This window comes from Mobula birostris, chromosome 13 (genome assembly GCF_030028105.1).
Source record: "Mobula birostris isolate sMobBir1 chromosome 13, sMobBir1.hap1, whole genome shotgun sequence".
Classification (NCBI taxonomy): Eukaryota; Metazoa; Chordata; class Chondrichthyes; order Myliobatiformes; family Myliobatidae; genus Mobula; species Mobula birostris.
The window spans coordinates 80,372,314-80,385,307 of NC_092382.1; the positions used below are offsets into that span (position 1 = coordinate 80,372,314).

A 12,994-nucleotide genomic window follows, 5' to 3' on the forward strand; every position below is an offset into this window, starting at 1 on the left:
TGTAATAGTATCCCAGACCTGTAATGCCACCCCTCCTCCCCTTTCTGCCCCCTCTCTATCGCTTTTAAAGCACTGCAATCCAGTGAGACAGGAAGAGCATCAGGGAATTGATGGTCATTCCAGATACCAGCACAGTGCCAGTCAGAAGATGATTTCTCTCTCCAACTTGGGTTCAACCTCACTGTAACAGTGTGATACTAGATCAAACCTTGGCAAGTCAAGTACCCTCATCTGAAACGTTGTCCTACATCCATTAATGGATTTTTAAAATCTTTTTACAGGTTAAAAACAAGAAGGAATTTGTCTCCAGGGATCTCAAACATGGCACACCAGTTTTGCTGTCTCTGTCTAGCTGTTTAAGTGGAGCAAGGGATTCAATCAACCATCCTTCCTGCTCAGACAGTGGGAATGGATTCACTCGGTCATCTCAATTCAAGGTCCATCAGCAAGTTCACACTGGGCAAGGCCATTCACCTGCACTGTGTGTGAGAAAGGATTCATTTGGTCATCCCACCTGTGGACACACCAGTCAGTTCACACTGGGGAGCAGCCATTCACCTGCTCAGACTGTGGGAAGGGATTCACTTGCTCGTCTACCTAATGGCACACCAGCAAGTTCATACTAGGGAGCGGCCATTCACCTGCTCGGACTGTGGGAGGGGATTCACTTTGTCATCTCACTTACTGACACACCAGCGAGTTCACACTGGGGAGAAGCTGTTCACCTGCTCAGTCTGTGGGAGAGGATTCACTCAGTCATCCCACTTACTGGCACACCAGTCAGTTCACACCGGGGAGTGGCCATTCACCTGTCCAGAATGTGGGAAGGGATTCACTCGGTTATCCCACCTACAGATTCATCAGCGAGGTCACACTGGGGAGAAGCCATTCACCTGCTCAGAATGTGGGAAGGGATTCACTCGGTCATCCATCCTACAGAGTCATCAGCGAGTTCACACTGGGGAGAAGCCGTTCACCTGCTCAGTCTGTGGGAAGGGATTCACTCGGTCATCCAACCTACAGAGTCACCAGCAAATTCACACTGGGGAGAAGCCATTTGCCTGCTCAGTCTGTGGGAAGGGATTTACACTGTCATCCACCCTACAGAGTCATCAGCAAGTTCACACTGGGGAGAGGCTGTTCACCTGCTCTGAATGTGGGAGGGGATTCACTCAGTCATCCCACCTACATATTCATCAGCGAGGTCACACTGGGGAGAAGCCGTTCACCTGCTCGGACTGTGGGAAGGGATTCACTCGGTCATCCATCCTACAGAGACACCAGCGAGTTCACACTGGGGAGAAGCCATTCACCTGCTCAGTCTGTGGGAAGGGATTCACTTGGTCATCCACCCTACAGAGTCACCAGCAAATTCACACTGGGAAGAAGCCGTTCACCTGCTCAGTCTGTGGGAAGGGATTTACACTGTCATCCATCCTACAGAGTCATCAGCGAGTTCACACTGGGGAGAAGCCATTCACCTGCTCAGAATGTGGGAATGGATTCACTCGGTCATCCACCCTACAGAGTCATCAGCGAGTTCACACTGGGGAGAAGCCGTTCACCTGCTCAGTCTGTGGGAAGGGATTCACTCGGTCATCCGACCTACAGAATCATCAGCGAGTTCACACTGGGGAGAAGCCGTTTACCTGCTCATTCTGTGGGAAGGGATTCACTCGGTCATCCACCCTACAGAGCCACCAGCGAGTTCACACTGGAGAGAAGCTGTTCACCTGCTCAGTCTGTGGGAAGGGATTTGTACTGTCATCCACCCTACAGAGTCATCAGCGAGTTCACACAGGGGAGAGGCTGTTCACCTGCTCAGACTGTGGGAAGGGATTCGCTCGGTCATCCCACCTACTGGCACACCAGTCAGTTCACACTGGGGAGTGGTCGTTCACCTGCTCAGAATGTGGGAAGGGATTTACTTGGTCATCTGGTCTCTTGAAACACCAGCGAGTTCACAATGGGGAGAAGCCATTCACCTGCTCAGAATGTGGGAAGAGATTCACTCAGTCATCCAACCTACAGAGACATCAGCAAGTTCACACTGGGGAGAAACTGTTCACCTGCTTAGAATGTGGGAAGGGATTCACTGAATCATCCCAACTACTGGCACACCAGTCAGTTCACAATGGGAAGAGGCCGTTGTTATGAATCCCGAGGTTTCATTTGCTGTGGACTGTCATTTTAAGAGAGAGAGCGAGATTAAGAAGGTGAATCAGTCTGACTTGCAGCTTGTTTGGTTTTAACCAAGGACGCAGACACTCAAAGTCAGACGGAGACAGAGGAAAAATGGAAGGATTGAAAAAAGGGAAATAGTGGCCAAGGGTCACTGTTTAGAACTCTTCTATGCCCACAAGGGTGGGTTAATTATTGATTCAGCGAACATCGAATGTGTGTTTATCACCTCGTTTGATCCATAGGAGTGGATCGGATTTGGGGTACCCTGTGAAGACCACTTACGTGTTATCCCTTGCCTGGGTGTGGTCTGGTAATTCACTGGAAGACGATACCCCTTGTGACAAGTCACTTTAGGTGATAATTTGTAAGTGGATTTGGAACAAAGCCGGATAAAATCTACGGCGACTGTTATCTCATTTTACCACCGTGGAACCTGTGGAATTCGACATAATTGCCTTCTCTCGACATTTACCCGGGATTACAAATATCTCTCTCTCATCACCTATTCCGTGGATGAACTGAATTTTCGTACTTTACCATCACAAGACTCTAAGGCTTGTTTCCCCCGAGCTCAATAGTCTGGAAGTTATATTTACACACATATATACACATAACACTGTTAACTTTTGTTTATCTTTCTGAAGTTACTGTATTATAAGTAGATACTAATAAAGATAGTGGTTTTAACATCAAAACCAAATTCCAGGTGTAGTCTACTGCTGCTGGTTCATTTCTAAAATGTTACGGTTCGTAACAAAATTGGGGTCTGCGTCCAGGATAGGAACAAAATTGGGAGTGTATTGATTAATTATCAATTTCATTGGGGAAATCCTTTTTGATTTACTTGTGTGTGGAAAATCAGCAGCAATGGATGTCGATAGATTTCTGCAAGCGCCAACCTCTGAGGCGTTAGAGTACGCCAGAAGGATTGACTTGTTGAGAATTGCTAAAAAGTTAGAACTTGCTAAGGTGAAATCGACAATGAGGAGGTCACAGAGGCAGAGGATAATAGCTGAGTATTTTGTATCTGAGGATGTGTTTAAAGTGAAAGGGTTGGAGCTGTTTCCTGAAAGTAAACCTAGTGAGCTTGAGCTCCAGTACAAGTTAGAAAAATTAAAGATGGAGGATGTGGAAAGGCAAAGGCAGTTTGAGGCTGAAGAGGCAGAAAAGCAGAGAGAAGAAGCAGAAAGACAGAGGCTGTTCGAGTTAGAAAAGATAGAGAGATCACAGAAAAGGGGTCTAGCTTTAGACTTCGGTGATAAGTTTGAAGCCAGTCAGGAAGTTAAATTGGTACCTCCATTTGACGAGGCAGAAGCTGATAAATACTTTGCATTTGAGAAGTTTGTTCAGAGTGTAAAGTGGCCAAAAGAGGGTTGGCCTATTCTCTTACAAAGTGTAATTAAGGGGAAGGCTCAGCAACCCTATTCTGCTTTGACAGTTGATGAAGCAGCTGATTATGACACAGTGAAACAGGCTGTGCTCAAAGCTTACGAGTTGGTCCCAGAAGCATACAGGCAAAAGTTTAGAAATTTGAGGAAATCTGTGAATCAGAATTATACGGAATTTGCTCATGAGAAGTTTGTGTGTTTTGACCGCTGGTACACATCTAAGAATGTAAATGATCATTTTAACAGCTTGAAAGAGTTGGTCTTAATTGAAGAATTTGAAAGGTGCGTCCCTGATGACATAAATACATATTTAGATGAAAACGATTCTGCCAGTTTGCAGGAGTCTGCTTGATTAGCAGATGAGTTTGCTTTAACTCACAAGTTTACCCGAATAAGAGCTTCCAAAAGAGTATCAGGGATAACCAGGGTAAACCAGAAATTTAAGCTGGGATGAGTGACAAGAGTAAGGATGGAGGGAAGCAGTTGAAGTGGAAATATTTTGTTCTTACTTGTTACTATTGTAAGAAAACTGGTCATGTTATGGCTAATTGTTCCATCCTGAAGAAGAAAAAGGAAAAGGAGACAGTCCCAAATGCCTGTGATCAATATGTTGAAGCACTGATAAACCCACTGGGTTCTGAACATTCTGTTGAGGCTCAGTTAAGGACTGAGAGGTCTGACCGAGTTAAGAAGGGATTTGATCATTTTGTGTCAGATGCGTTTGTATTAGTAAAGGAAGGGTCAACCCCGGTACCAGTGAAAATTCTTCGAGATACTGGGGCTCCTCAGTCACTTATATTAGACAGTGTTCTAAAGTTTGGTGATGAGACTGACATTGGTGAGGTAAATCTTATTAAAGGCATTGGGGGTGGCATGGTTTCTGTGCCATTGCACAGGGCAACTTTACAGTCAGGGTTGGTTTCAGGACCTGTTAAGATCAGATTATGCTCCAGTTTACTGGTGGAAGATGTTACTTTGTTGTTAGGGAATGACCTGGCAGATGGTGAAGTTATTCCTGCAGTGCAGTTGACAACTTAGCCAACCACTGATTACCCACAGATGGACTTTAACGTTTATCCTTCCTGCACAGTAACTTGAAGTATGGCTAAAAAGTCTGCCAATGCAGGCTGTTCTGTGCAGCACGATTCCGATACCCATGTCAGCCAAAAATTGGGATTCAGTTCATGATGACCTGTCAGGCACTTTTCTGTCTTCATTGTTTCAACAGGATTCAGGTAGTAAGTCTGATGAGAACGTTTTATCTCTGTCTAGGAAGGAGTTTATAGCAGAACAGAACCGAGACCCTGATATTGAAGCTTTAAAAGAAACAGCTCTGTCAGATAATGAGATTGAGAAAGTACCAGTTGGCTATTATCTCAAGGATGGAGTGTTAATGAGGAAGTGGAGGTCGCCTGCTATACCTGTGAGTGAGGAATGGGCAGTTGTTCACCAAGTTGTAGTCCCTAAAGTTTATAGGACTAACATTTTAACTTTGGCCCACGGTATGCCCTGAGGTGGCCATTTCAGAGTGAATAAAACTGTAAACAGGATTATGAAAGAATTTTACTGGCCTAATTTGAGGAAAGATGTTGTGTTCTTTTGCAGAACTTGTCACACTGGTCAAGTTGGATGTAAACCTAATCAGGTCACCCCAGTGGCCCCACTCCGGCCCATACCTGCGTTCGGTGAACCCTTTTCCAAAGTTATAGTGGATTGTGTTAGCCCATTGCCAAAGACTGAATCTGGCCATCAGTGTTTGCTAACTATTATGTGTACTGCATCCAGATTCCTGGAGGCAATACCTCTCAGAAATATTAAAGCTAAAACTGTGGCGAAGGCTCGTACCAAGTTTTTTTATTTTATTTGGTTTACCTAAAGAAATCCAGTCTGATCAAGGAAGTAATTTTACATCTGGATTGTTCCAGCAGGTAGATTATGAACTGGGAGATAAACAAATTACAGCGTCTGAGTACCATCTGGAATTGCAAGGGGCTTTAGAAAGATTTCATTCTACCCTCTAAACAATGATTAAGACATACCGTGTTGAAAATGGAAAAGACTGGGATGAAGGAATACATTTGCTTTTGTTTGCAGTATGAGAGTCGGGACAGGAATTACTGGGCTTTAGCCCTTTTGGACTTGTATTTTGTCATAGAGTGAGGGGAACTTTGGCCTTGTTAAAGGAACAGTGGATTGATGGGGATGTACTTGTTAACTTGTTAGACAATGTTTTGAAGTTCAAAAATAAAGTACACCAAGCCTGTAGTCTAGCGAGACAAAACTTAAAGATTTCTCAAAACAAAATGAAGTGTTGATTTGATAAGTGGGCTTGCGAAAGAAAATACCAGATGGGGGATAAGGTGCTTGCCTTATTTCCAATGTTGACAAATCCACTTCAGGCGATATTCAATGGACTGTATGGAATAGTTTTTCAAAGTAATGATATGGATTATGTAATTAAAACACCCAACCAACGTAAACTAACACAGGTGGTACACATAAAAAGATAAAGCCTTATTGGACAAACAGGCACCATCTGTGAGTGTTGTGAAAATATATGAATCTGGCAACCCTGAGAATGAAACAATTGACTCGTCTAAGGCTACATCCACACTAGACTGGATAGACCAAAGCTTTTTCTCTTCATTTTGACCCTCTGTCCACACTGAAACGGTGTTTTCCCCCCTCGAAAACAGAGATTTTGTACAACGCCCTCCTGAGCGTGTAAATTTGAAAACGCCGATTGTGTAGTGCAGCGTGGACGGGCTAAACAGATATTTTTAAAAACGCTGTCATGACATGCCGGAACAAATGGCAGAAGCATGGCATTTAATTGTTTTCTTGAATGCAACCCCCCACACAACCTAACAATTTCAGAACAGACGGCAACAATACTGAAGCCAGAAAAGTTAGAAATGTACTTACCTAATACTTTGACCCATAGCTTACTGAATAAATAAGTATACTAACTTTGCCCTGTTTTCTGTCCTTGCTTGTGTGAAGGTAGTTTACCTATTTATGCAAGTACTTCTTTTACAATAGATGTGTAACAGCCTAATGTAACATTGTATGGAAATACAAGATAACACTGATGCAGACATGTTTTATACATTTAACAAGGCGCTTTATTTGTCACGGACTCTTCTGGCAATCCACCACCTTACTATTTACCTCAGGAATTGGGCTTCAATCCCCTCGTTTAATTTCCAATCATTCCCAGGTTCCACTACCTACACACACCTGTTTTCCATCAGAAAATGCAGGATAAAGGAAGGCTGTGGAAGCATTGGAAAGGGTACAGAGGAGATTTACCAGGATGCTGCCTGGTTTAGAAAGTATGCATTATGATCAGAGATTAGCGGAGCTAGGGCTTTACTCTTTGGAGAGAAGGAGGATGAGAGGAGACATGATAGAGGTGTACAAGATAATAAGAGGAATAGATAAAGTGGATAGCCAGCGCCTCTTCCCCAGGGCACCACTGCTCAATACAAGAGGACATGGCTTTAAGGTAGGGGGTGGGAAGTTCAAGGGGGGTATTAGAGGAAGTATTTTTACTCAGAGAGTGGTTGGTGTGTGGAATGCACTGCCTGAGTCAGTGGTGGAGGCAGATACACTAGTGAAGTTTAAGAGACTACTAGATAGGTATATGGAGGAATCTAAGGTGGGGGCTTATATGGGAGGCAGGGTTTGAGGGTCAGCATAACATTGTGGGCCGAAGGGCCTGTGCTGTTCTATGTTCTATGTTCTAAAGACGCTGTGATCACAACAAGGAGCTGCCAGTTCATTGGTCGACTCTGGTGTGAGTAACCTCATTTCATGGTTCTTAGGGCCATTAGTTCTAAGTCTAGCATCACTCCTGGATTCTCTCCAAACCCAAGACTTCAGCTAAAGACTCTCCTGGAAACCGATTCCATGCTTGCTACGGCGATAATGCCTTCTGACTCTGTCCCCGCGCCCGTGTTCTGCACTTGGGTTCGTCCACCACCACACTCGTGTAATGTGATTAATGTATTGCTTGTGCAAACAGTCAATAGATGCAATTATCACCTTTGCCCAGTAACTCATTCTATTGCACATGTTAAACACAGAAAAAATAATACACAAAGACATGGCCAAGGTAAAGGCAAACAAATGAGGTAACAGCAAATGTCACTTTTGCCCAGTAACAAGCCTCATTCCATTTAGTTGTAGCTGTCATCCCTTACATCAGTGAAGAGACTATGGCTGCAGAAAATGTTTCTGGACAAACGCGCACCAAGTACACCTTTTCTTCTTCGCTTGTTTTCCGTGTGTCTTGAGCATGCCCAGTAGGAGGAGATTCACCCAAATATCCATTCTAATGTGGACGGAGGTATTTTGAAAATCATTATTTTTATGCCAAACCGATGTTTTCAAAATTATCCTGTCTAGTGTGGACGTAGCCTGAGACTTTTTACAAGCCCAACATGGTCCCAGTTAGGCTAATGAACTTGGTTGTTCTAGAAAACATTGATAACAAGTTGGCTCATCTGCAGCCAAAGCAAGAACAACAGCTGAAGGAATTAATTCTGAAGTTTAAAGATTTATTTCCCGGTGTTCCCAAGCAAACGACGGTTGCAGTACACGACGTAGATATTGGTCAAGCCAAACCGATTAAACAACACCCATATCACATGAACGTAGAAAAGTGTAAATTGGCTGAGCAACAAATTGAATATATGCTGAAAAATGGTATTTTTAGGCCTTCAAAATCAGATTGGAGCTCACCCTGTGTTATAGTGCCCAAACCTGATGGTAGTGTTAGATTTTGCACTGATTATAGGAAGGTAAATGCAGTAACAAAAACGGATGCCTATTCTATCCCTAGGGTGGATGATTGCATCGATAAGGTTGGAAAAGATAAATTTCTTATAAAGATTGATCTGTTGAAAGGGTATTGGTATGTTCCATTGACAGACAGAGGTAGAGAAATTTCTGCATTTGTGACAGCTTCTGGGTTGTATGACTACAATGTTTTGCCACTTGGAATGAAAAATGCTCCAGGAACATTCCAGAGAATGATTGATTCTGTAATTCGAGGGTTAGAACACGCAGTTGCCTATATTGGTGACTTAGTCACAGGGGGTGACATTTGGGAAGAGCATATCTCTGCAGTAGAAAAGCTGTTTGACAGGCTTTCCCAGGCCAACCTTACAGTTAACTTTAGCTGAGAGTGAATTTGGCCATGCCACTGTGACCTATCTTGGCTATGTTGTAGGTCAAGGCAAGTTGGCACCTGTTCAGGCAATTTCTGAAGTTCCTATTCCAACTGGTAAGAAGCCTCTTAGAAGATTTCTGGGAATGGTTGGATATTATCATAAGTTCTGTAAGAACTTTGCAGATATCGCTCTTCCTCTGACTAATCTCCTGAAGAAAGGTGAAAAGTTTGTTTGGACCGAGCCTTATCAGGAGGCATTTGATTGATTGAAAGTTATTGTTTGAGATTAGGTCAATCAATGTAGTGTCATCAGCAAATGTAATTAGCAGATTGGAGCTGTGGGTGATGACACAAGTCATGGGTGCACAGAGAGTAAAGGAGAGGGCCAAGGAAACAACCCTGTGGGGTTTGTGTGCTGAGGGTCAGAGAGACAGAGGTGAGGGAGTCCACTCTTACCACCTGCCGGCGATCTGACAGGAAGTTCAGGATCCAGTTACACAAGGGCAGGGTGAAGGCCGAGGTCTCTGAGCTTCTTGTTGATACTTCACGCCTTCATATGGCTACTGCTCTGCTCATGACTGCAAGGAACTGCAGAGAACTTTGGAGAGCAGAGAACATCAGAGAAACAAGCCTCCCCACCATGGACTCTTCCTACACTTCCCCTGTCTCGCAAAAGCAGGACATGTACTCAAAGATCCTCACAACCTAGACATCCTTGCTGCAAACCCGCTCCCCCATCGGGGAAGAGATTCAAATGCCTCAAAGGGCGTACCACCAGGCTCAAGGACGGCTTTCTGTCTGCGGTTGTAAGCCAAATGAATGGTAACATGGACTTGACCTCACAGTGTAACTTGACGTGACCCTGCACCATATGTCTATCTGCACTGCACTTTCTCTACAGCCATAATGCTTTGTTACAGTTATTGTTTTGTCATATATCAGCTCAATGTACTGTCGTAATGTATCAATCTGTGTGGAAGGTAGGTCAGGCAAGATTTTCACTGTACGTGATGATAATAAACAAATTCCCTATTTTAATCATGTGGAAATATTAGACAGACTGAGCTGCTTTGGAGCCACAGAAGGAAACTTAACTGTTGTAATTTCTGAAGAATGCAAATAAATGGAAAAGGCTTCAATCTCGCATTACGATCTGCGATAACTGGGATCAGGTGACCGGTGGTAGGTCTCCCATACCAATTATCAGAATCAGGTTTAATAGCACCGGCATTTGTCATGAAATTCATTGTCTCTGCGGCAGCAATAGAACTGAATTTATAGCAATAGATTTTAACAATTGTGATTTGAAATAAGAATATATATATATATTAAATAGTTAAATTATGTAAGTAGTACAACATTAAAAAGAAAATGAAATAAACTATTTTAATTGTGTGGAAGTAATTGACTGACTGAGTTGTTGCTTTGGAAATTCTGGAGTGAAGCTTAACTAAACTGCACACATTTCTGAGAAGCTCAGATAAATAGAAAAGGCTAAATTCTCACATAAATGGGTCATACACCCAGAAACATTGGCTGCACTTCAGCAGGTAAAAACAGTGGAATGAAACATGCTGAAAATATTGCAGACAAAAACATATTGTCCACCCACAACGAGAGGACGTGACAGATCCAGATCTCACTGCCTTGTCTGAACAGGCAAAAGATGAAGCTACACGGACACGTAGAGCAGTGACCGGAAGATGCTGCAGATCTGCGGGGAAAATGTGAACAGGAAACGGGATCAGGTAACGGGTGGAGGGTCTCCCACCTGAACCGGTGACTCTGGTCCTCGCCCATCACACGCTGCCCAACCCATCCGCTGCATTTCCCATATTATTCCATATTTACACTAGATACGTATTTAGTTTTTCACTCCATATCTTCCCCGTCCCTTTCCATCCACCTCCAGGTCACAGAGTCACGGGCTCGATTTCCATCCCGGTCCGACACACAATTCAGATGCAAACTGGAAATGTGCAGGTTTCATTTAAATCAGTCTTATGTTCATAAACACTAATTTCCATTCACATTCCTCCGGCCTCACTGGACAGTAACACTGAAACAGCAGATGGTGGCCATTCACCCCCTCTAACCATCAACAAGATGGCGGCTGCTCTCCCATCTCAGTCACGTGTTTCTGCCCGATCCTCATTTCTTCGATACCTCCGGTCTCCACACATCTGCTGGCCTCTGTTTTATGTCAGGACGATCACTGAGTCTTCACCACCCTCTGTGGTGGGAATTTACAGACATTCACCACCCTCGGAGTGGAGACATTTCCCCTCATCTCAGTCCCGGACAGTCCACCCCCTTTTTCAGAGACTGGGATCCCTGGTTCAACCGGTAATGATGTTGTGCATTTCAATGTGTTCAACTCTCAGTCCTCGATTCTCTAAATGAAAGTGTTAGCGCATTTGATCTTTCTTCATATGATGACCCCACCACTCCAGGGTTCAGTCTGGTGAATCTTCATTGCACTCTCTATAACAAATACTCTCTAACCTCTCTGTTAACCCTCTATGGAATTAATTTCCATCTTCTGCAGCCCCGTGTTGCCCCAACCACTCACCTCCCACCCCTGTCACTATTTCCACCTTCCCACCTCCCCCTCACCTGGATCCACCTCTCACTCCCCAGCTCTTGCCCCATCCCCACCCCTCACCTCTTTTCTCGGACTATTTCCCGTCCACTCTCAGTCCAGAGGGAGGGTCTCGGCCCCAAATGTTGACGGTCCATTTCCCTCCACAGATGCTGCCCGACCCACTGAGTTCCTCCGGCAGTTTGTTCTTTGGTCTGTATAACCCGTGTTAGTGTGGGGAGCGGGATTTTACACCATATTCCCGGTACAATCTCAACAAAACACAAATAATTGTCACTTTGCCCGGACCATTGGCCCCGCTTGCAGGGCAACAGTCTGCCGGTGTTTGCCCCCCAATGTGGTGAATCGCCACCACCGTGGGCTCAGACATTTCCACAGATGAGCCCCTCCTGTCCCCACCGGGACAAACATCCTGTCCGCCCCCTCTCTCACCGTCTTCATCCTCTCCCTCCCTGGGGAACCGGCATCAAACCGACGGGCCGAGCGGTCTCCTCCTACCTCTCAGCGATACATCAGACTCCGGCCGCAGGAGACGCTTCACAAACGCCCCAACTTCCCTCGGAGGGAAATGGAAATAAATCAGAAAGCGGACATTTACTTTGGGATTTGTTCCACTTTAACGGAGTAACGCCCTCTCGGCTGGTCCGCCTCCACTATTGGGTGTAATCAGTGATTGACATCGCTTCGCACCAATGGGAATAGCGCAGCTCTGCAATCAATTCAATTCCTCTGTTGACTGTTCGGGTGGTGGGCGTGCCTCGCGCTCAGTAGCACAGCCGTTAAACCGAAAATGCTCGAGCACAGCAGCGCGTGTGTGACGTAAGGCACCGTGCTCGTGACAGCAGATGCAGATACGGGGAGACCATGGGTGACGTCAGGCGCGTGGGGGGGGCGCTGTGTGACGTCACGTGAGGGGGAGCGCTTCAATTTTAAAACACCTTTTGTTGGGTCCGATCTGGAACAACAAAATTAAATTCGGGTTTCATCGGGAGCGGATCCGGTGTTGTGAGATGTGTCCGGCTGTGCCGTGTTGTTGGTGGAGTGGGCAGCGGGGTGTTTGTCTCCGGGCTCTCCTCAGCCCCGGTTTTCACTTTGCGACCGAGCCCGGGCCGTGGATCAATTCCTTGTGGTTCTGCAGGGGGTTTGGGGCGAAGGGACAGTCTGTCTGTCTGTCTGTCTGTCTGTGTGGGTCGGGGTTATGAGTGGGTCCCGGGACACATTAACTTGTAAACACCGGACCATCTGGTGAATTGGATCAGACAGCTTCGCTCGCCTGTCCTTTCAGGAAACAACAATTCTCTCTTCATATTAATGACTGTCTAAACTTGCTGTGAACAAGATTGTGTTACAAGATTGTGAGTTACAGAGTCTAGGACAGCTGTCACCGTCATGGGCTGCGAGTGCAGACAGGGATTGGGGTCACTGAGCTGTGCATCAGAGAAGGACACGGGTTTGTACAGCCTCCTGTGGGGTAGAAATGTCCACACGGTGAATTCGGATCTGCTGGCACATCGGGAGTCTGAAAGGGAAAGGGAATAGGGAAGGGGCTGAGCAGAGAGTTTTAACAGGGGAACCTGTTCAGGGGTGGAGGGGTACAGGAGCTGTCTGATAGATCGTTTTAATTGTTTTTTTATAATCTGACAG

The 12,994-nt window shown here is 45.2% G+C and overlaps 1 protein-coding gene across 4 annotated transcripts in view; it reads left to right on the forward strand.

Annotated features, from left to right (window-relative positions):
• LOC140207034 (uncharacterized) overlaps positions 1-12,994 on the forward strand; it is a 30,448-nt gene that overhangs the window by 15,110 nt on the left and 2,344 nt on the right. For 2 of the 4 annotated variants that reach the window (XM_072275351.1, XM_072275352.1), the window contains exon 3: positions 282-5,168. The exons of 1 other annotated variant lie outside the window; for it this stretch is intronic. In XM_072275351.1, the coding sequence (XP_072131452.1) occupies positions 601-2,157 (1,557 nt within the window). In that variant the 5' untranslated portion in view covers positions 282-600 and the 3' untranslated portion in view covers positions 2,158-5,168. One more of the 4 variants, XR_011888466.1, reaches the window with a different exon arrangement.